The sequence below is a fragment of the Tursiops truncatus genome, chromosome 7 (assembly GCF_011762595.2).
Source record: "Tursiops truncatus isolate mTurTru1 chromosome 7, mTurTru1.mat.Y, whole genome shotgun sequence".
Lineage (NCBI taxonomy): Eukaryota > Metazoa > Chordata > Mammalia > Artiodactyla > Delphinidae > Tursiops > Tursiops truncatus.
In genome coordinates, this window is record NC_047040.1 from 70,025,103 (window position 1) to 70,050,787 (window position 25,685).

The window sequence follows — 25,685 nt, forward strand, 5'->3', positions numbered from 1 at the left end:
TCGTACCTTCCTCCGAGAGAGTGCATCTGCCTTCCTCGGGCCCGGCCGCTCCCTGAGGGAGAGCGGCGCCGGGGACATTGGGTGGGTCTGGCGCTTTGCAGAGAGGGTCTAACCCGACTCGACCTGCGCCTAGGCGGGCGCATTTTGAGAGCGCCGCCTCTGGGGGCTGAGCGGCCAGCGCTGAGCCCGGACTGCGCCCCCGAGGCGGGCGGGCGCCTTGGCCGCAGAGGGCACCAGGCGTGGCAAGGCCCGGCGAGCGCGGCCCAGGGCCGGAAGGGTTGGTGCCCAGATGTCCCGGACTGGGAAAAAAAAAATACAGCCAGACCCCATTTTCCTTTCGAAAGCAAATCTCAGCTCGTGGCCAGGAAGCTTCACTAACAAGCAGGGCCTTAACTGTTGAGGCGTTGGGGTGTGGGGGGAGGGGACAGCAGCTATGACATTATTGGACGCTTGGTTTTCTTTGCCTTTTACCTTTCACCACCATTTCTCCCGAGAGCCTTTGGCCTGGTTTTGGCTACTCTCGCTTTCCCCTTTTTCGATCATTCACTTCTTTGTCCCCGAATGCCTCTCCACCCCCTCCTCGGTGGGACAGAGCCTTCAGTGTGTCGCAGAAAGGAGAGACTCTACCTGGACTCTTTTTCGGGTTTTGTTATTCCCGGTACCCTGAACTGGCTTTTTAAAAAATGAAGAATGCTAAAAATGACTGTTAAAGTAGAGGAAAGGGAGAGTGCCTCCTCCTCAGAGTTTCTAAGGAATTGGATTAGGAGATAAATGTGCATTCTCACTTAGATTACCAGTACTGAATTCAGTGATTCCTCACATACAGGCTACGTCTTTAACATATATGCTCAAGAAGGAAAACAGGCTTTTCTCAGAATCAGCACATCAGCTCTTGGATCATACTTCCATAGAGCTGGTCTTCTCAAACTTTAGAAGTGCTTATGCACCACACCAGGATTCTTGATTCGGATTCAGCAGGCCTGTATTTCTAATGAGCTCCCGGAAGACTCAGGTGCTCCTGGTACAGGCAGATGGCACTGAATAGTGAGGCTGGAGCTTTTGATGCCCCCATACTAGGCTAAGTGGAAAGCGGGAACATCTCTGTATTAGAGGCAAGAGTTTTGGTTCTAGTGCTGCTTTAGTGCTGCAGAGACCGGTAAAGATGCTCACATAAACACACACACACACACACACACACACACACACACACCCTGAAGTGGCTTATTGAGCTTGTGATTAAATAAGTTGTTTCAGTGCCTGCCTCGGCCTGGGTTATCAGGCTGCTGCTAAAATAGCTGTGCATTCCAAGAGAAAGGTGTTCACTGAGCCTTCTTAAGACATCCTCATTCTGATTGACTCCAAATCCACAAAACTGTAGGTTTTTGCTAGGAGGGATTCTGGTAAGGTTTTGAAATTGGGAACGTCTCCAACATGAACCAAGTGGGAGAACATGGTATGTGACTGTGGGAAGTCCCGGAAGATGAGGTGATCAAACAAGAAGAGCAAAAGGCAGGCCTTGTGTAAGCCTTCTCAGTCACTTTACTCACTCAGGAGCTATTTTTCAGGGGACTAAAGTGAAAGAAAGAAAAAAAAAAAAAGAAGTAGTTTCCAATGCAATGTTGAGAATAACCCTTGTATTACTGAGGCCTTCTTCTTTGGACATATTGTACAAAAATAATCCTGACTAGCTTTTCACACTATATGTGAAGAAGTCACAGAACCTGATTTATGTAAAGGGGAAAATCATGTATTAAAAAAACCCGGAACACTTGCACACAAGTTTAAATCAGGCAAAAGGAAAATTTCTACAAACTTCAACTCATATTTTAATTGTAAATGGTTAGCTGTTATAATCCCAACAATTAATACATATTACAAGTCCTATATAAAATATACCATCACTATATTTAAAAGAAGAAACCACAGGACAATCAAGAAATGCTCAGAATACCTTATTCCACCAAAAACAGAGACTGTGAAACATAGTGGGAATTTAAGCCACTTCCACTTTTAGTTTCTGGTAACTTTTCATTAGGCAACCAAGAACAGCCTAGAATTATTCAAATAGGAGAGTAATTTGGTTCACCACATTATTCATACTACTCTATCAGAGGCTGAAGCTCAATTCTAAATCCCCAAGTAAATTCCCTCTTTAATGAAGCCTTAGAAACATTCTTACCATTTTTCACAAAGAGAGAGACAATTAAATCTTTGTCTCCATGCGTTTTGCACATTCTTTGGTGTACCCAGTATGGTGCTGTACCATGTGTGAGTACTTATGTACATCAGGTTAGAAACAGGTTGAGGGACGAGGTCATCTATGAAAACTGCCATTAGTCAAATTTTTGTCTTTATCAGAAAACTGGGTACTTCTAAGTTAATTTAAGAAAGATGAGAGAAAACAGTAACAAAATTACTGCTTATGTGCTCATGATATTCAATTCACATTATGGCTACGTTTCTCGTTTTGCTTTGAGGACACTGCACACCTTCTATGGCTGTTTCAGCTGGAAGTCTAGTGAAGTTTTGCAGCAGGCAATTCCCAGACAATCGCAACACTGTTGGTGGAATGTACTCTTTAAAAAAAAAAAAAATCATCAAAGTCTAAATTTAAACTGCCTCCCTTTTCTCCTTATATGTACCCCTCTGAAATACTGAAAGTATAATCTGTTAACAAGATATTGAGTATTCAATATTAACTTGTGACAAATATTTTTAATAAAATATGTCAACATTTTTCTGGGTTACTCACTAATGAGGTAGCCACTCTTTAATGGCAGTCATTTTACATTTGTGAAGTTTTGTTATCACACTGATGTTTTATGTGTTATCTTAAATTACAAAGGAAAACATATCTTTGTGTGAGATTTCCAGTGCACTGTCAAATGTTATTCTGTCAATTCCACCCAGTGCCAAAAAGACCTCAGGAGACATAGACTGTAAATGTATTTTATTTTGTAAGCAACAATCAAAATATATTTGTGTTACTGATTTCTTCAAATATTAAATGGGATCTTAACAAAATTTGTCCACTTTGATGTATTCTTATACAACTTTGGAATCTGCAAAGACCCTGACTAAAGAAACAGAAGTAATTGCACAACGGAGACTGAAGGTGTTACAGTGCTGCAAATGATGCCAGATGTCTTACATTTAACCAAATACACCTTCAGAGGTCCCTTGATTTTGAGCATTAGGAACAAGAGGACTATACACTGAAAGTATCACTAAGAGCTTTTTGCATTGCTTTATTTAAATACAACAGTATCCAACATAGCTGCTAAACACTGGACAATATTTGAAGTCATAAGTACATCCACATGTTCCTCCAAATGACGTTTGGGGTCCTAAAAGAAAAAAGGAATAAGGAAAGAAAAAGAAAAAAGAACCATATTACTGGTAGATGAATTATTTAGATTTTTTTTCAGTAGCTGATGAAATTGGTAAAGAAAGCCAAAACTAAATTTATATATATTTTACAATTTAACTTTCCCTATATATTGTTACATTTTCAGGATTTCTAAATCTGTTAAAATGTTAAGGAGCTGATAAAATAAAGACCGATTTACACAATCGATGTTATGACTCTGCAGCAGAAATGATAGTCACAAGGAATTCTATACAAATCCGAAATCATCTGATTTTTTTAAAAAAGCATAAGCATTTTATCTGTGTGTATAAGCCTGATTATGTGTGTATACTTTCTGCCATTCATATATACTGAATGTCTGAGGGGGTACTTTACTCAAAGCAGACATACCAAAAGGAAAGAGTTCAATGTGAATTCTCATCACTTCCTCTGTAATTTTAATTTAATTCCTATGTAATTTTAATATTTCAGGAATAGTGCTTTAAATGATTCAGGAAATATTCTTGGATCAAAAGTCACTGTTAGTAATTTAAAAATTTAAATACAATTTGGATCAATTCTAAAATGTTAAGGATATTTCGTGTAGCTATTTTGAAAAAATGTATCACAGAAAAGAATATAGGTACAATCCATTAATTTAAACCTGATCAAATCTGTATTTGAAACATCTGAGTTAAAAACAAGACTTAAAATTGCATTGTAATAAAGGAGGTTAAGTTTAAATGCTTAATATACATTTATGTTTAAGGCTGAGCTGATTGAAATAGTTCAGCTAAATTTGAAAGCTTTGAAATAAAGGATAGATACTGCACACAATAAAAAACTTTCAACTAAACCATTATTTTCTTATATGTATTTTGCTAAAATACCAAGACTCCTAACTTTAAACAAATGTTCACCACTGAAATTACTTCTTGGCTGTTCTTTTCTAAACTACAATTTCAATACGCTTGATTTCTTTAAAATACCCAGAGATACAACACGCTACAAATAATTTCAAATAACTAGACCACAACACTAAATTTTCTTTATTTCAGAAATAAGCCTTAGGACATTTTAGGTGACAGAGACTAAGAAAGACCGGCAGGAGAAAAAGATATTGGTCTGATTCCATCATAGGCAGTTTTGCTTTTGCCACAAAGGAGGCCAAACTAGTGAAGTACTATATTTTTAAAAAATGATTCTGATGATTATTAAACTTTGCCAATTATATATATTTTCAGTTTCACTTTTAATTTCTTTGCTGCTAACTGTTAAATAGAATCTACATCAAGAAACTATAGCATCAGAGTCATTTATTCAAAAAATAGTTACTGAATGCTAGGCTCCAAGTTGGTGATCTAATATTACATATTAGACTAAAATAAGTAGTGGGAAAAGACAACAAGGGTGACTGTATCACACAGGATGAGAGAATAAGATGAATTATACCTCATTTTCGGTTTTGGAGGGTTCCTCTTGTTAATGAAACTGTAATATTCAGAATGCAGTGAGATTTGACTTCACCAATTATGATACTTAAGTCAGACCCTTGCCCCTACTGCTCTATTGGAATAACTGGTTTTGCGGTGAATTGGTAACACACTTCCCTCAGTTATCTACATTACTTCTTGTGGCAGCTGGGTGATTCTTAGAGATTTCCCATCCAAGAATGGTCCTGGCCCAAACCTACATAGCTTGTGAGATGTGATGGGATCAGAGCATATGGTAGGATGGCTGAAAGCAAAGACAGCTTAGTGTCTTGCATCTGAAATATCAAGATTCTGCCAACATCAGCAATATGATAACCATGTTCCATGAAATGAAAAAATGTAATCAACATTCTTTAAAAAACAGTCTAATTAATCTGTAGATTCTTTTAATTGGTTGCTGTGTTCCCCCAACCTTCAGAAAAATAGGAACTAAAATATATATTTCATCTTGGGAAAAGTGAAAGAGCAAATACTTAAAACCCTTTCCCTTCACTCAGTAGAATCCAACAGGGCTCTAAGCTTTCTCAGGAATATTACCTATATATTGAAGCCTACATATTGATAAACTATATCATTTTTAAAACTGTTACATATGAAATAAACCTATCATTCTATTATCTTCATGGACAATATTATTTCAAGTAAAAATAGTGCTTGGAAAATCAACTCAGGACACAAGTTTCCTACTTTATTTCTACAAAATTGTTTTCACTAAAGATAGTATCTCACAGGTATATTTGTGATTTACTTCTCTATAGATGGCAAAAAGAATCTGACATCAAATAATTCAGGGACCTTTAAAATTAGCATCACATTTACATGACAGAAGAAAAATGTACAGTGAACAGACAGGGAAAAAAAATCACACAGGCTCCAAAATACTTTTAACTCTACAAGAGCATGTTATTATGTGAATGCATAACCTATTACAGTACACCTCACCTGCTTGCCAACATTCTTTATTGCCAGCTGTTCAGGTGTCATCTTATCTTCTTCTTCTACAGCCTGTGAATGAAACACAAAGGACAGAGTTTCAAATTCTAAATGTACTTTTCCCACTGCTGAATAATCATCAGATAATGATGATCATAATTTTCATTCACAGAACCTTTTATTCAAGTAATTTATTGCACAAAAAAGTAATTCTGCTAATCTTCAGAACAGCCTTCAGGGTAATAAAAACTATAACCACCATCATTTTGAAAACAGACTTAAGAAATTTGTAAAAGACATTGAAAATATCCAATTGGACCACCAAATGGAAGTGGTAACCATTTGAAAACTGTTACGGAATTATCTGAGGGATGGCCAAACTGGAGGATGGAAGACCCTAAGGGAGCTGCTTGTGGCACTGGGGTACTAACTACTCCCATTCTGTCTCCTTTTTCTTTTCCTACTTTCACTATGGCTCTCCCCCAACTTCCTATTATCTTTGTCACCTTTTTCTTGTCAACCAAACTGTGCATACCCAGTATCTAACTATCAGTAACACTTAGGATCAAAGGACCTGCTACTGACTTTTGATCCACAGCTAACAAATCATATAGTGTAATCCCTTAATACCTTCACATATTTAAATCTGTAAAAGTAATAGATATACTCAGAAAAAATTCTCAGTTCTCCACATGAATGATCTTTAATAATCATGAAGAAATAGAGTAATCTGAAGTTTTCAACATCAAAAAAATTACTTGAAACAAATGCCAAATCAAATAAAAATTAATTCAACCAAACCATATACACAAACCACTTTCTACTATTTTCAAAGCCAGCTACAAACTTTTATGCGTATGACCATAAATTTTCTAGCAGAATAATTTTGAAGTAATTACAGCATTTAGATTAGCTACCAATATTGCCCTCTACCCTAATAATGCACCACTGTGTAACCTCTTTATTGAGAATTCTAAGTTTAAGCAACCTCCTTCGTAACAGTTTTGGGTATGGTACTGCCTGAAGCTAGGGCCCTGCATCAGGTGAACTCCTGGTCTATGATTTATCCACAGCATTTGATAAATGGAAAATGAAGAAAATTTAAGTATCACCAATCTTAAGAAGTAATACCATAGCACTTAATATGGTTACAAAGGGAGTGAGAAAACAGGGGCAGAAAGCAGGAAACCAAAATCCCAGTGAGGGTTAGATTTGGATACTCTAAACTTAATCATCTCGCAGCTGCCAAATTTCTTCATGTGTGAACAATGAACACGTAGGAAATGCAATCATCAGACATTTCCCATAAACTGGGAAGTTTGGCTACATTTCACACCTTCTTAATAGTTTTGTAAACAGAGAACTTGAAAATGAGCAAAGATGGCAAGTATCTAATTTTATAAACGGACAAACTATCTGGAGAATTTTCCGCAGTAGAATCTGCCTAAAGAGAAAAGACAGTGAATAAGTATTGCATCTACTGATTATTATAGGATACTTATTTACAACACATCATTAGGAAATACATTTATGACTCATAAAACTAAAAAGGGGAAAATAAGTTAATAACACTCCAAATCTAGAATTCCCTAGACAGAGAATATATTCATTTTCAGAGTCAGATGTCACTCCTATTATTCGCAGCTAGTTAAAAAAAGTATCTTCTAACTGGAAAATTGCTTCTCCTACTATCTCAGTGTTTTACATATACAGAAACACTGGCAACGCATAAAAAGTTTGTCTTTCTAAATTACTTTTACAAATCATGACACTATACCTTACCAACCTGAAAACATATTAGATAAATGGAACAATTCACGTTAAGTCTGTACTCTATATCCATTCAGTGTTAGTTCTATGCACACGCCAACAATAGTACTTTACGGTACTGGAAGGAGGTAAGGGTTTTGGAATTTGGCTCAAAATACCAATCCATGTACAAAATAGTTATTATGGAGTATTTTGGAGTGTTGCAAATATCAAAGATGGCAGACATGCAAAGATGAAAGTAAAAAAGCACTTAAAGCATTGATCTTATTTGAAAGGTTAAACAGAATATAAAAAGCTCTAACTCAATTTAAAAAATCTTTTATATCATTTAACCACTTTACCAATTAGTTTTTCCATTTCCTATAATTAAAAGAGAGAGTTCACAAACTCTTTGAGAAGTGCAGATGGTAAAAAGTACTCCCAGCCATAGATGCCATCTGGAAAATGAGGAGCAGCTGTAGATTTAGGCATATACTAAGGTTGCAAACCCCCATGACAAAAGAGTAAGCACATCTCTCACACTCTGAGATAGACCAGATCATCACATTAAACCCCTAAATATTTTCTCCAGCTACCTAAGTTACCTTTATCTCATCTATCATCTGAGCAAGACCAGTTTGCCTTCATTCATAGCTCTAATCTGGCTAGTCACCAGGAAAAATTAAGAAATGGTAGCAGCAGAAACAAATGAAATTCAGGCACAGGCAGTGTCCTTACTAGGGGAACTTCTGTGTTTATGGCAACTTCTGTGATTTGGCATCAAATTTTGCTTTTGCATTCGTGCTCTTCGGTTTACTCAACCAACAAAAAAGCACTGAAAATGTTTGTGGCTATTCACACTAGAAACGTTTTTAACAGTTTATCAACAAAGACCCCCAGATGGCTATCCCATCATGCACGGTCTGCACAGTTCTAAGAAATTCCTGGAATTTGGTCTGTTGTGTTATCATAATCCCCTCAGATGTACCCCCCATCTTAAAGAGGCTTTTACTAAAGCCATTAACCTCATTATCTTTTTCCTGGTAAGAGTCAAATTTCTCAAATGGAAAATCTGTGTTTCAAATTCTACCATTTTATTTACCTTCTAACAAACATGGATTGGACCCTTAGCACTTCATGAGTACTCTTTTAAGGATCTCCACCTGGCAAATTCCAATGGACTCAGTTTACTTGAACTTTCTGAACACCTTTTCCAATACCCCTTTTCTCTTCTAATCCTTTAACCTCTGCTTTCATGACACCATGTCTCTTATTTCACTTTATATGTCATATCTATTCCATTCCTTGGGCTTCTTTTTTTCCCTTTGATATGTCTGCAGTGTTCACTCTCAACATGCCATGCTTCCATTTAAGCACATGCTTTGTAAAATCACCTATATGGTATATTTTTTCACCATTAAACAATCTCTGCATAAACTGCTAGTGAACGTAATATAGGCATTTTAGTTCTTTCTTGATTTTCATAAAAAGTCAATGCATTGACTATATAACTGAAAATCACATTATGGGTTATGGGGATAGAGAATAAGTTTAAAGAAATGGCTTTTATAAAACATACTTGGGAAAGCAAAATTAACGAACATGAAACAATTAGAAAACTATATGAGAAAGTATTACAGGTGTGAATATGGAGAACAAAAAAGTGGGTTCCCTACAACCATTAGTAATTAAACATTAACATGTACATATTAATTTACTGAATCCTTAAAACATCCCAGTGAAGTAATCTACATTTTACATAAAGAAATTAGGCACTATCTCCTATATGTTAATTCCAGCAATACTTTTACTATAAATTTTTTTTCTAACTCTCCTTTTGAAAGTGCTTATAACGCTCTAGTACATTCTATGTATGTCCTCAACAGTAGAATTTTCCTCATTTTATACATTCAGTAAATAACTATTAAGTACTCACTATGAGTAAGACAGTTCTTGCTCTTCAAGAAGCTTGCATTTGGGTTTTACTTTACCTGCCTGTAAATCTCAAATTATAATGCAATATGAAATATACAAAAAAGGACTGTGCCCAACTGATGGGGACAATATAGCCACACAGCCAATAAGCAATGAAACTGTGACTTAAATACAGTCTTATCTATCTCCAAAGACCTCAAAGCAACATTCATGGCAATTCGGGAAATCATTACTTTTTAATGACACATCCTGAATAAAGCCAAACCCATGATTTATTAAGTGACCCAGAATACGTAAATTCCTTCTAAAAATATTATAAGGAATCCAATTTTAAAATATAATTATATAAAATAGAGATATAAAATAAACATCATGTGTGTGCCCATACAAGTGTGTGTATGTATAATAGAAACTGCAGTTTAGACTGTTGAAAAAACTTTCTATGGCAGAGTCTACTGCTAGTTGCCTACCTAATACACATCTTCTTTTATAATATAGCTCTAATTTTATTAAAGGCAGTAATGCTCACAGGTAAAAGACTATATAGCCTTTCTCAAAGCAAAGTATGTCCACGTGATTAAGTTCTGCCAATGAGATATAATCAGAAGTGCTGGGTGGGACTTATAGGAAGGATCCTGAACAGGAATTGATTTAGTTGAGAGGTCTCTCTCTTTTGCTCTTGCATTTCTTCCTGTTGCCTGGAACTCAGATGGGATGGCTAAAGCTTTAGCAATCACCATGAATCATGAGGAGATCTAAACGATGGAAGCCAATACAAGGAAAGTGGAGCAAAAGATGGAGATATCTGGGTATGTAAATGTAATAACTTCAAAGTTTCACATGGACTTGAACTGCAAGAGATGTACATTCCTATCCTCTTTAAGCCATTGCTACCTCAAGCTAACACAATAGATATAAATAACACCTGCTTAGTGCAAAAACTAAAAAGAATCCAGGATTTACATAAAGTATAAAATTCCCCTACCTTCCACCTGAGAGGTGACACTGTTAACAGCATAATACGTTGAGATATATGTGAGACAGAGAGGTATCATTGAAAAATGGAGGGAAGGTAACATAGTAGGGACTTTTCATATTGTTACACAATTTCATTTTATACACATAACATCAAGTTTTAAATATTTCTCTAAGTTGGTACTTGTAGAATTTCATTCTTCATAATAAATCCTTAAAAGAGAACACGTTGGCTTAAAGAGTTATATGCACTTAAAATTTAAAGATAAAATGGGAGATGGCCTTCAAAAATGTCATATATCACTTTTTTATTTTCCTACTAGTGGCGCATTCTCCCAAACCATTTTTTTTTAATTTGAAAAGAAAAAAAAAAATCTTATACTTTTAACTTTTTTCTTTGAATACTTAATAAGATTGAATTCTTTTTCATGTTTATATGCCATTCATCTTCAGTGAATTTTCCAGCTCTGTTGTCCAATTTATTATCCTTTCTTTATATTTTATAGGAATTCTTTGTCTGTTATGTACTTTTTGGATACTAGCCTTTTCTGTGTTATAGGTACAAATATTTTCTGCCAGTCTGACTCCTAATAAGCATTTAATAAATGTTATTTTTATTGCAGGTAAACTTTACTGTCAAGTTATCAAAATTTAAAAGCTCACTGATATTCTTACTAGCACTAAAGTAACCTTTGGGAAGCTTGACCACAGCTTTACAAATACTAAGTCTTACTTTTGGAAATGGGAATTTATTCACAATGTTTTTAGCATTTTTCAAAGAAGTCATATATACATATTTATGCATTTACATTTTTTATGGTAGTTATTCCTAAATACTTTGTAATTTTGGATGCTTCTGTAAACTGATTTGCCTTTTATATATATATATATATATATATATATATATACACACACATATATATATATATATATATATATACATATATATTTTTTTTTTTGTGGTACGCGGGCCTCTCACTGTTGTGGCCTCTCCTGTCGTGGAGCACAGGCTCCGGACGCGCAGGCTCAGCGGCCATGGCTCGTGGGCCCAGCCGCTCCACGGCATGTGGGATCTTCCAGGACTGGGGCATGAACCCGCGTCCCCTGCATCGGCAGGCGGACTCTCAACCACTGTGCCACCAGGGAAGCCCTGCCTTTTATATTTTTCAACTGGTTTCAGCCTATGTAACTGCATGGCTACATAATTCTCAATCATAATAGTTCTAATAGTATTCTAGTTTAGTTTCATGTATTTCTATGCTTGATTGCAAACATACCCTATCATACTTAAATAATGATAATCTGGCCTGGTTTCCCAATATTTATATCTTATTTTGTTTTTCTTATCTTATTGCACTAGCACAAAACAAGACCTTCTTATTTAATACAGCTACTTTGATAAACCAAATGTAATCATATAATTACATATTTTGTATGTAATTACATAAAAGTTGCATCCAAACCTTCTTTCAGGTTCCTAAGTAGGCAGTTTTTCTACCTGAAAAGTAAACTGTCAGATCTCTGAATTTATAGGGCTACATGCTTGAAAACAAAGCAAACTTTTATGTGTCTATGCTATTCTTAAAAAAGTCTTTTACAATTCATTTTTTCACTGGCAGATTCATTTACAAATATCCAATCAAATGTTATCAATATTAAAATACTGATACATCTTGGCACGAATAAACTAGGAGATTTGGAATAAAAGAGTTGTGGGTGCTAAAGTTCAGTAACTAGAGAAATCAATGACTAATAATCAAGCAGAACGTCTGCGTGGACTTCAGACTTGAAATCAAAAAGTTGGTACAAAGGAATTTAATTATTTTCTAACCTTCTTTCACTTTAGGAGCTAACTGGCACGTAACAGTAATTACCTTAGTTTAAAACACCAACCAATTAAAAAGAATACTATGAAGAACTGGTTGTATGGGCCTTTCTTTTTATATTTTAAGTGTTACTAAAAACTCCACCACATTCTCTTTCAATCACAGAGGGAATTACAGCCCCAAATTTGGACTCCTTCATATCACAGCTTATACATTGTTTTCACTTTATAACCAAACCTTACAAATTTTTGAGTACTTCAGAGATTTTTTAAAACTGTAAAATAGCAAAAACTTCTGTGGATGGGCAGCAGTAACCATAAATAGGTTATTTCCTGGCAGTAGTACCAATAAGAATTTACTTAAACTTGTAATGTTACAGAGAAATGAAAACCATTCCTACAGTCCACTGAATAATAACTTAAATTTCTTTAAAGGTTAATTTATAAAAGGTTAACTGTTTTAAATAGGATGAACTATTGTTTTCTCTTTAATCTCCACAGCATGAAAACATACACTAGAAAGATTAAATATATATATATATTTTCCCTACAATCTAGAAGCAATGGGAATTTCCAGCTGGAACACTACATATAAATCAGGGCATGCTCTTCAAAGCCAAACCTAATTCTGCTGGAATTTAGCTTGTATGGGCCCATCAACATTTTTTCAAAGCTCAATTCTCTCAAAAGGCTTGTTGTTAACACTTGGCAAATCTTATACACCGTCCCTTGGTTAATATTTATTTTGTAAGATGTGTTTAATTTAAAAAGTAAAATATTACTTTTTTGGTGTGTGCCAACCAATATCAACTTTAACCGTCTCCAAAAGCTCTAGCCCCCACCATTAATTTTTAGTCCCACATAGTAAACTGCTTGTTTAAACTTTTTTTTTTTTTTTTTTGGTCGAGCCATGATTTGTGGGATCTTAGTACCCTGACCAGGGGTTGAACCTGCACCCTCGGCAGTGCAAGTGCAGAGTCCTAACCACTGGACCGCCAGGGAATTCCCTGCTTGTTTAATCTCTTTATCTTCTTTCTCAATCTTTCTACTTCTACTTAAATTGGAAATGTTAATGGTACCAACATACTTCTGGTCACCTAGGCAGGAGACATTTAACTCATCTTTGATTCCTTCTTCTTTTACTTTATCTATCCAACTGGCACCATGTTTTATTTTATTAGTCTATTGATACCTCCCTTCCCACTGCCACTACAGTAATTCACACACTTAGTACCTTTTGTTTGGGTAATAGCAAGCTCCTCCTAAATATAGAATCTCCATTTCAAATCTCCTCTTACAACACTCTTTCTTCTATAGCCTTGTCAAATTATGTTTCTAAAGTCAGGTTCTGGGTATACCATGCCCCTGATCAAAAATAACTCTATCATGATTCTCCAAACTCTGTTACTTGACTTCAGTAACTTTAAAAATCTTTATTCCCCACTATTCACCCTTTTATGTACACCCTTCTCATGTACTCTAGCCAAACACAGTTTCCTAAAGATGCCCTTGCTTTTCTGTCTCCTAGTCTTGCTCATGATGTTCAGTTGGCCTAGGGTAACATTCCTTTGTACGTCCAAATCTTATTCATGCTTTAAGGTCCAGTTCAAATGTTATTCTCTAAAGACATCATCCTGGGTCTGTACCAGCTGAAAGCAAAAGCCTTTGAACTTCTACAGGACTTCACATGGACTTCTCTATGGCAGTGTTCTCTAACTTCTAACTTGAATGAGTATACAAATCTCTTGGAAATCTTGTTAAAATGTTGATTCTGATTTAGCAGGTCAAACACCTGCATTTCTAACAAGATCCCAAGTGATACTGATGCAGCTGGTCTGTGGACAATCTGAATACTAAGGTGTTATCAAACACACGAATTTTGGTCAAGTACTCTGGTTATGAACTTTTCTTAATGCCCCTGTTTTCCTAAAACTGAAGGAAGGATCCCTGTTTTCCACTGCAAATTGTACAGAAGATATTTGATAAGTATCTGTAAGCATAACACTGTATAGTATGTATATGTTTTACAAATTGCAGGTTTTCAACCCATTAATAGGTTGCAAACTATATGTCGATGTATATAATATGTATGTATATAACTGAAACAGTATGAAATTGAGTCAAATGAGAAAGAAAATAGAATATAACCACTTGTAATAAGGGTAAATATTGCTTCATAAAACTTTTGTTGCAATATATATACACACATACATATACATTTGCAGGTACTGGGTCAAATGTAAAATCTATTCTTTATATGGGTTTTGGTCAAAAAAGTTGAAAAATACATGTTATGAGTTGAATCATGTCCCCCCTAAAAGGATACATTGAAGTCATAACCCTGGTTAGAGATTAGAGTTATGCTGCCACAAGCCAAGGAATGCCTGGGGACCAAGAGAAGCTAGAAAAAAAAAGAAGGATGCTCCCCACTAGAAGCTTCACAGGGGGCATGGCCCTATCAGTACCTTGACTTTGGACTTCTAGCTTCAGAATTGTGAGGGAATAAATTTGTTGTTTTAAGTCACCCATTATATGGTAGTTTGTGATTGCAATGCTAGGAAACTGATACAATACAGAAGATACATTTTAGTCTTGGTCAAGTATTCTCTTAATTTCAGAATTGTAAAAGAACATAAATCTATAAACAAAATGTTATCATGGCCACATATACTTTAGCATACAATAAATATTTTCAGGAGATTGTGAAAAATGTAACTTTTTTACATCCTCAATATGAAGTGGTCTCTCTTTGCTACTCTTTACATCATCCTGTTTATTGTCTTCACAGCACTAATTACAATGTATTATGTTGTGTTTATTTGTTTACTTTCTGTTTCCCCTACCAGAAAATAAATTCCATGAGGATAGGTCTTATTTTTTTACCATATCGCCAGCACCTGGCACATAGCAGGTTTTCAATAAATACGTATTAAATGAAAAACAGAGAAGTTCATAAAATAAGTTATATGTTATCAAGTATTAAATGCTGTTGTTGTTCACATCTCCTTGTTCCTCCTTCCCTTCCAAGAAAAAGTCCTCTGAATAATGAAGAGATTTCAATTGTAAAGCTATTTACAACAGGGGTTGGCAAACTATAAGCCACGGGTCAAATCTAGCCAACTGCCTGTTTTAGTAAATAATGTTTTACTAGGACATAGCCTCACTCATCCCTTTACGTAGTGTCTGTGGCTACTTTTACACTGTAACAGCAGGGTTGAGTAGTTGCAACAGACTGGATGGCTTATAAAGCCTAAAATATTTACTATCTGGTCTACAAAATAGGCCATTCTACTCTTAACTATTTATATTTATACAATGCCTGATATCTAATCATATATATTCTAAAGATTACAAGAAATAAATGTTGAAAGTAAGTTTTTACCTTATTGTAATTTTTGGCTAATTCCAACATCTCTTTTACCACTGATTCATTGTGTTTACAGTGTTCACTGTAGTCCTGAAGTGTCAAACCTTCCATCCAACTCTTCTTATGCAAATTTAACAACATCTAAAAAATATAAAGAAAAATTAATTATTTTCCTGTATTGAGAAAATTTCCTTTATTTGTCTTGAGAAACAACTTTACAAACAACTTTTGGAATTAGTGAATTTAAGTTTAATTTTATTAATTTAAATAAACTCTAATAAGTATCCTTCTAAATTTATATTAATAAAATCTAAGGAATACTCCAACTCATGGCCTTTGCATTTGCTGTCCCTTTGCCTCAAAGGCTATTTTTCTTATCTTTCTATGGCTTACACTTCTCACTTCCTTAGATATAGCTGCCATTCCTCACCACTATATAATAAAGCCACCCCATACCATCTAAACATCTTTCTTTCCTTAACTTGCTTTATTATTTTTATAACACTATAAACAGCTGAAATTTTTGTTTTCTTGTTTAGTGCATTTCTCTCCCATTAAAGAGAAATCAAGGCAAGGACTCTGCTCTGTTTATTTCAAGATTACCAAGGTCTAGATTCTAGAATCTAGATCATAATCTAATCATAGCAAATACTAAATAAGCATATGTTGAATGAATGAAACTACTATGTTACACACAGGATTTCTAATAGTTTATATAGCCCTGCTCTCAAATGCCGAGATAAGGAGGTAAATGCCTCCATTTACTGAATGACTGTGTCAATCTTTCTGAGTCCCTGTTTACATATCTATGAACTGAAGGCTTGTATTAGATAATCTTTAAATTTTCTTCAAATTCTAATATTCCATCTATAATTTAAAATTTTTGAACTTCTTTATACCAGAATGAAAAGTCGTAAAACTGGGAAGGAAATCACAGATCCATCCACTTTGCAATCACATCAGCAAACTGGGATCAGACCCTATTAGTAGTGATCATGGAACTAAACACTTTAGTTCATTATTTCTCAAACTGGACTCCTAATTCTGAATACGTATTCTTCGAAGTTCGTAAGTTTTCAAGTTCAGAGTCTTAAGACAGTTTTTCTTAAAAGTCCTACTCTATAATGTCCTTCAGTTGAGGATAATCATTGAATAAGAAGAGTTTTCTAAACAATTGATAAAATTATGCAATGTGAAAAAAAAAACGGTACCTACAGAATGACTATTGTTCTTTTGCTATGAGAACCAGTATACTTTAAGTAAGATCCACAAGCTATGAGGATCTAAAGACATAGTCGGAAGTGTATGAGTTTAGTTTAGAACAATTATTTGTTTAGAGGTTTGCAGCTAAAAGTGGTACAAAGTTTTCCTTATGCTGGAGAATAAGCTGCATGTCAAAATCACCTATGAGAATTTTCAAGACACAAAAGATCCGTATTCCTCCATGCCCCTCCTAGGGCCCATGGAAGCAAGAGTAGTTTGGAAAAAAACTGGAAAATTCCTGCACATGTAACCCGAATTTCTTGGATTGCTTCCCATCTTCGCCAGTGACAGTGTTTTAGAAAATACATCCTCAAGAAATTTTGGTGCAGCTGCAACTACCTATGCTATAAAACTACCTATAATTAAGTGTTGAGAATTCGATTTTTCTACACTTCAGAAGCAAACAAAGAAAGTTCCCACAGAGCAGGAGAATAATTCTACCATGCCTGGACAAAGATTGGATTGGGCCCCTCAGGTAACACTTGGAGTTAAGTATACAGGTTGGTGAGATAAGAGTAAAGGCAGGGCTTTGAGTATCAAGAAAGCACCTGAACTGAGCTATACTAGGAACATAAACAAAATATTAATTAATTTATGTAAGTATTTATATGTGTGTTTTTTATACCAAGGATGGTGGCTAAGTTTATGGGGTACCATAAAGGAAAAAAAGAAAAAGAAAATTTGATGTAATTAGATGGATATTTCCAAATAGCTGGGTGTCGGACTGATAAAATATTTATATATCTGAATGAATTTTTCAGTTTATGTCTGAGTGGTACCCTTTTATCCCACAGCCTGTACCTATTCTACATAAAATTAAAATAAGTGTTGAAAATGTACTTCAAGCTATCAACTAAATCTACCACAGGTGATATGAACTTTGGGACAAAAGCAAGCAGAAGGAAGAACTATGGCTCTGTGTCTCCCCTCAGGTCAAGGAAGAACTGGTCCCCTGCAGCCCCTCACTCAAAGTCATGCTCAAGCACCTAGGACCTTTGAGTGAGTTTACTGGTGGCTTTGAACTTTTAAAACAATTGTTTATCAAACTTCAGAAAATCTTATACAGCACATTCTGCCCACAATATATAAATAAGACCGAAAAGGGAGATGATCTGGTTGAAAGAGGGAGTAGTATGGAGAGCCCTCTAACTCCACTCCCATACACCATCACTAGAATCCCTTCTAGGGTGACTTTGTGGGGAACACTTTCAACTAGTAAGAAAGGTCTTGTTTACTACTGATTACTTATGTTTGGACTTCAGCGTGCATGTAGAAATCAAAACTTAGGGGCTGTCAACAGTACTCATGTTCTTTCAAATTTTTTAAGTCTTTCTCAGAGAGAAATACAAGAAGCTTATTTGGAGGATGACTAATTGTAATAATAAAGAAAAAAAGCAGTTCAGATTGTAATTTCAAAAAGCAGTAGGCAGACTTAAATATTTCCAATTAGTTGAGAGAAAAACTGTTCTTGAGGTAATCCTAAAACAGTAGAAATTAAAGAATGCTAATCTACCAAGACGCTAGGTAATTTTTAAAGTCATCAAATTTGATTACTATAAAAAGGTATAAAAATTTAGATCTAAATATCTGAAAACCCTTAAAATGCATTTCCCTTTTGACTCACCTTTAGTTTATCCTAAGTAACCATGGTACTTTTTTAAAAAGCACTACACAATTACAATCTAATTTATTCCTTTCAAATCTGGAAAGCTATTTATTTAGCAATTTAGTAACAAAAGGCCATTTTATTGGAGAAGATAAATTAATCAGAAAAATCGCAGAACTAGAAGAAAGATTTTTATAATTCATCATAAAACCAAACTGGAATGTTTGTTTCCTACTTCCTCTCCTGTTTTAGCGCCTACCAATAAGGTAAAATGTCTCTCAATTTGTCCAATAAAATATTCCTTTATTTTATGCTACAGTTCATCAGGAATGAAAAAATATTTGAACGCATCAATGAAAGAGGTCAACAATTTAAATTCAAATATACCAGGTAATAGTTTAAATTGTTTGAAATAGATTTTTTTCCGCCTCTAAGATAAAAATTTAAGCTTACCTTCTGTTCCAGTTCATTTTTCCGATAGTTAATAGTAATGGAGTAATAATGTCTGTTTAGTCCATGAATTAACGCCTATATAGATAAATGATTAGAAGGACAAATTAGTATTTTTCATCTAATAAAATAAATACAACTGTTTGAAACTGTTGACATATCCTGTAGACAATACCTTTACCATCTTCTAAAAATAGCTTTTTATCCTAAGTAAATATTAAACTTTTTCTCTCAGCTACGAGTTTAGAAGTGAGGTTTAGAGGTACAGGGCACACATTCTTTAAAACATGACATAGAGCCGCACAAATTCAACAGTTTTAGTAGCCTTGCTCAGAGTCAGAGATATGATTTGACCTCATCATAATCTAACCTATAATTATTCATAATTTATAAATAATACATAATTTATTAAGTCTGATTTTATGATTATCTACATAGGGGGATCTTTCTTATTTCAAAAGAAAAGCCTAAAGAGACATAATAATATAATTATTCCTTCACCCACAACATTAATCTGGAGTTTCCATTTTTCTTAATTCAGTTCTAACATATTAAAAATAACTGTGTCTGGGCTTCCCCAGTGGCGCAGTGGTTGAGGGTCCGCCTGCCGATGCAGGGGACACGGGTTTGTGCCCTGGTCTGGGAGGATCCCACATGCCGCAGAGCGGCTGGGCCCGTGGGCCATGGCCGCTGAGCCTGCGCATCCGGAGCCTGTGCTCCGCAACCGGAGAGGCCACAACAGTGAGAGGTCTGCATACCGCAAAAAAAAAATAAAATAAAAAAATAACTGTGTCTGCATATGTCTCCAAATTAACGAAATGGAGTTTGTTTTTTAGTGGGTCCAGTCTCAGGCAACCTCACTAAGCAGAAATTTTTCCACTGTACTTGATCACCAAGACAAACACTCAAATCATCATAAAAACTGAAGCTAATGGCATGGCTTTATTAAGAAACAATAATCCTGCATGTGCTGTAATCCATTCACAGCTGCACAAATGTCTAACTCTAGCTACATAGGTTCAAATGAGGTCCAAAACAGTTTCTGTGGACCCCTCTGTCAGCCTTCTAAGACATTAAAGTACAGAAATACACCCTGGACATATCTTCAAGTACAAAAACAAAAAGGGCTTTGGGGTTAACTCTCAGGAATCTAAAGATAAAGCTAACTAAAACAACCACCACACTAATAACTGGATTTTTACAATGTAGTCTTAAGGTGTTGAGGTAGAAGAAGGGGTGGAAAGGAAACATTTGATGAGCACCTGCACCTGCTTTACACAATAAGTCTTCTAATCTTCACAACAACCCAGTAAGGTAGGCTGGTTCCATTTGTATTTTGACAGATGAGGAAATAAGACACAAATCTCAATTTGTCCTAGTTTATACCTAATAAAATGCAAAGCTGGGATTTGAACCCAAGTTTTTCTGACTCCAAAGCCCATGTTTTTTTCTATCATACTATGCTACAATGTATCTTAGGAAATTCTTAAATTAAGTCTTTGTACTTCAGGGATCAGAATGAAAACAAAGCATAGTCTTATTTTTAAACTTTGCTAGCAAAAATCGCCCTACCAAATACTAACCCGTTTTAGGTATGTACTATAACAATCCATTCTTTTTAGTTTAGTTTTGTTTTTGGTTTTTTTGGTGTGGTACACGGGCCTCTCACTGCTGTTGCCTCTCCTGTTGCGGAGCACAGGCCCCACGGCCATGGCTCACGGGCCTAGCTGCTCCGCGGCATGTGGGATCTTCCCGGATTGGGGAACGAACCCGTGTCCCCTGCATCGGCAGGCGGACTCTCAACCACTGCGCCACCAGGGAAGCCCAACAATCCATTCTTATATTCCTAACATCTGCTATAATAAAATGGTTGCTATATGAAATTAAAGTACTAGGAGTATCTATTAAATCCTTATTCATTTCAATAATAATCAGGAATAGTGAATTCAATTTCAGTGCCTAGATATGCTGTACTGTGTGAATCAAAAAGTGGAGCTAATCAGTGCCTCCCTTAATCTGTACTCACCTTTATGCAAATTAGGAAGTGCATCCTCTGGGTGGAAGAATTAGAAAAAGGTGCCCAGTGCTCCAAGCAAACTCAGCCTGGCTGGAGAGCAAAGTTTAGGCTAGATTTCAGGTGCCAACTGCCCTCTCATCCAATCACCTTTATGCAGTGCTTCAACTATATAATTCTATATAGTGGCCATAAAGCTAATAACAGGTATGGCCAAGAGATGCAGAAGTCAGACAAATGGGCACACAGATAGGTCCACATTTTGGAGATTAACTGTACTGCTGAAATATACAGTTTGGAACTTGAAGGCACTACCTACTTGATTTTCAATTACATTATTTAGATGGAAGTAGTACAACTAACAGGCAGCATGAAAGATTAGCAGGGACAATAATAAAACAAATATAAATTTAAATCAAATGATATCCTCAAGCCATTTCCCAATTTCACTTACTCACTTGCTGTGTGCCCCCAAGTACATTCATCCCAAATCACAGGTAAACTGGCCATGTACAGTCCTCCTTCCATATAAACCCAAAGGCACAGGCTCTTTTATTTAGCTCAGTGAAAAACAAATTCTCTCAAATTCCCCATTCTAGTTGACATTGAATTACAAGTTGTGACAGCATACACCAAATATAAGATTAGCTTTACCAAGGGGGAGACTAGCCTTTTGACAGGGTCAAATTGCAAATTAAACATAACATACTAGCAAATGCCATAGTATGTCAGGCAGACAAAGAAGTTACATAATCAGGAAATTTCTCAAAACATCAATACTTAACTTTTAAATTTACACCTAACAAACATATGATGAATTTAGGAAAATTTAGGCAATTCTTCATTAAAACAGGATATTGTCCTGAAGCTCATTCATTAATTATTTGAAATCTGCAACAGTTTCTCATAGAAGCACTGTTAAAAAGCATGGTTCTATTCTATAGTGTTTATATTGTGGGCTAAATAATATTTCAGTGACTGACCTGGAAAGCTAGCCACCTTTTAGAGCACTGTTTCTGGGACAATACTTTTTGGAATTACTAACAGGACTTAGCTTATTTGCTTCTTGGATATCCTGACCCTTGTTTTCTTTGCTCAAAGGCTGCCAACCTTTCAAAGTAGGAAGTTCTTCCTAGGTTGGTACTATCAGTCTAAGATGCTATTTATTCTAGACAAAGAGTGGCTTGGAGGAGGAACTAGACAAAGCAGAGTTTTGAGATCCCACTGATTAACTTCCAGGTTATTTCTATGTTTCTTTAAGCTAATCTTTAGAGTAGAGCTTTATAATTTTGTTGGTATGACAAATTCAAAGAAAAGCACACAAATAATCATTACGGTGAAATAATACTTCACTGGCATTGTCCAGACTACTGAGAAGAGGTTAGAAGTTATAACTCCATTTGCTCACTGCTGTGGAAAAGCAGGCATATTATAAAATACACAGCTTATGAACTATGTAATAACCTATTTATAGGTTCTTGATAGGTTAAAAAAGTTTCATGCTCTTAAAAAAGGCATATTTACTTAGATCTAAAGATATATGTTTGCCTTAAATTATTTTACATTGATAAACTGAAAATGTGGTACTAAATATAATCCAGTAAATCATACTTTAAAATGAATCTTTCTTTATATAAATATAATAGCTCTGGAAAGAAACAAAACATGTGCTTTGTTCCCTTTAGGGTGGAGAACTGGGTCACAAATGGCAAAAGAAGACAAGAATTTTTGCTAAATACCTTTTCATACCCTTTGAATTTTGAGCTGTATATATACATTATCTATGCCAAAATTAATGAATTAATGAAACTTCCAAATATAGTATAAAAGAATGAGGAGCTCTGGTTATGTACTAGTTCCTACAGTAACTCAGTGGATAAGCTAGGCAAATCACAAACTTGCTGGGCCTCAGTTTCCTCACCTACAAAATCATCACAATGGTTCCTTCTAGTACAACTATTTTATAGCTGTTTAACAACTACCGAAAACAATGTTTTTCAAATAGTTTAACTGTGTTAGACAATGCAGTTGTACTCAGGGCTACACTTAGAGGTTCATAACCCTAGTATAATGCATCTATGCATCAACAGCTACTAAATTTCCATTCAGTTGACAACCTGTCTTCATATACACTGTGGCCCTTAAGCATCTGAAATGTTGTTGAACAATTTTTAGTGGAATAGTTTTACATTTTTAGTTACTAAAATAAATGCTTGCTAACTCTCAATTCTATAAATTTGACAATAATGGTCAAATGTTCCAAGAACAAAATAATACAAAGTCACATATATTAATAGAAAAGTCTACAGTACAGGCATTATACTCTTCCCTCTCTATCAGGATTATTAATGACCTCTCATTTAAAACATGAAAGTTCACATAAACGTTGTCTATTAGCTTTGTCTTGTGGCAGATACTTCAATATTGCTATTAGTGCTTTAAAAATAACATTTTCTAAAAGCAGTATTTGTTTCATTGTAGAAAGTTTAAGAAATATAGAGAAGGAAAAACAAGAAAAAAAATTCAATAACCCTACAACCTAAAGGTAATCAATACTAATATCATATTGTAAATATATAGGCACAGTTTATAAAATATATATTTTCAAAAAGGAGAACTTGCATATGTGATTTTATAATCTTTTTCTTAACATATTTTGAACTTTCCTCAATATATTAAATAGTAGTCTACAGTATAACCCTAATATTCCCCCCCCTACTTTAAGTATGATAGTAAAAAAAAATCAGTGTTAGAAAAGCATTAGTAACCACCCACATGAGTGCTGATGGTACCTGTTAGGTTCCTATTCCTACCAGTAATAAGCTGGTTTAGGAATAAGATCCCTCTAAATACAAACTAACTTTCCTTCAAAATAAAAGGCACGGCCTTTCTGAAAGGCTTCTGATCCCTGAGGTAAAGATTCTGCTAACACATCTTAAAACTCTATTATGAATATCACCATTCACTTCCAGTTCTTCTGGGATGCTTTCTTTCTAGCTTGTCTTAGAAAACTAAGAAATTGTTTTAAGGTGTGCCTTTGTTCCGTCACTTTTTGGCTTGATCCCATTTGAGTGTTTCAGTATTGGAATTGTCTCAAAACTGTAAAGCACCCAGATAGATGTTTTCCTGATGGACGCTATAAAAACTGTGAAATAAATATATATACATTTTAATTGGAAGCCAAAACAAACTAAAATGAAATGGAAAACAATGACGCTGTAGCTGTTATATACACAGGTCCTTTTAACTTTGGTTTGGAACCTGCTTCATAAGGTTCACCTTAAATTACAGACTATAAGGTAAAAATACAAACTGGACTGATGTAGAAAGAAACAGATTTTAATTATTTAATTAACTCAAATTTTAAGGTTAAAAACCAGTGTTTAAATTTAAAAGATGAAATCTGCAACAGGTGGCTGTTGACTTGCAATTAGTAAAAACTTCTGGCAGAAACACACCATGCAGTAATCACAATGATCTTAGACTGTGAGATGCTACTTAACAAAAAAAATAATATTTGCAAAAAAATAATGAAGCAGTATGATGCTATGGGGGTTATAAGAAAGGTCATTATCACAGGCTAAACAGGTCCAATAATATATTCTCTTGGAACATGCAAGTATGGGCTTGTCTGTACCCAATCAAAAACACTAGTAGCTTATTTCATCGTACTCACTATACTTTGCAGTTTTCCCTGGCTTCTAAGTAATTTTTTCAAAAGGAACACACCTCAATCCTTTGAAAGAACTTTTTCACTTTGATGAAGATTTCAGATGAGTGACTGCTGAAAAAGTAAGCATCTAAAAGTATAAAGTTATCAAAGTATAACCAAGCTTAGTTTAACTGTCAAAGCCACAACTCCCCAGAGACAATCATATGACAGAGCAAGGTTTCAGAAGGGGAGCAGCAATAGCTACTATAATGTCTCTGTCCTATGTGTTCTATTTAACCAAACACGGTATTTCTGTCCTTTTAATTAATCTTCAGAGAAGCAATTAACTATATAGACACAGGTTGTGGTGCATTTAAAAACACATTTAAAATAATTTTTGCAGACAATAAAGATCTGTGTAAAAACAATGAAGCATGTGGATGATACAAAGAAAACATTAATCACTCAGGAGGATATTAAGTGTCTGAATAACTGTAATAATGGTGGTTGACATCACTAGAAAGAACAAGATATAAACTCTAATCAAAAGAAATATGTAGTTGTGTTTTATATGATTTGTTTTAAAAGTAGGGATTAAGGCAAAAAAAGAAAAAAGAAAAAGGTAAAAATATTTAAGTACTATTTAGGAACTGCTTCTGGGGACCTCTTAAAGTATACAAGAATTTACCATTATTTACTACTATAAGAAATGTCTACTAACCAAACCAATAATGATACCATGATACCTAACGCACTCCACCTAAAACCCCTATCAGTCCTTTACTACAGTGTTAACCGTGCAAAGCTGTAAGGTACTCTCAAGATTAAGGCTCTACTATGCCCCCCAAAAGGGTGTCCTCAAACTATGTTAGGAAAGTTTAAAGACTTCACTGAAAGCAGACTCATATGTGAGCAAATCTAACTTTTGCAACACTATTTCCATAATCTCCTTTTAAAGCACAAGAAAAATTAATTGCAAAACAAATTAAAATGCTAAGTACTGGATCTTAAAATGGTCATTTATAACAGGCTTTTAAAATGTAAAACAGTTTTAACACATTATCAAATACAGGT

General features: G+C 35.0%; 1 protein-coding gene across 1 annotated transcript in view; it reads right to left on the reverse strand.

The window, feature by feature from the left end:
* Positions 1 to 2,933: 2,933 nt before the first annotated feature.
* Positions 2,934 to 25,685, reverse strand: part of PSMD14 (proteasome 26S subunit, non-ATPase 14) — a 95,668-nt gene continuing 72,916 nt past the window's right edge. The window contains exons 9-12 of the mRNA XM_019922764.3: positions 18,949 to 19,023; positions 15,642 to 15,767; positions 5,785 to 5,847; positions 2,934 to 3,347 (exon numbers count right to left, since the gene is read on the reverse strand). Coding sequence (XP_019778323.1) covers positions 3,249 to 3,347; positions 5,785 to 5,847; positions 15,642 to 15,767; positions 18,949 to 19,023 — 363 coding nt within the window. The 3' untranslated portion in view covers positions 2,934 to 3,248. The remainder of the gene's footprint in view (positions 3,348 to 5,784; positions 5,848 to 15,641; positions 15,768 to 18,948; positions 19,024 to 25,685) is intronic.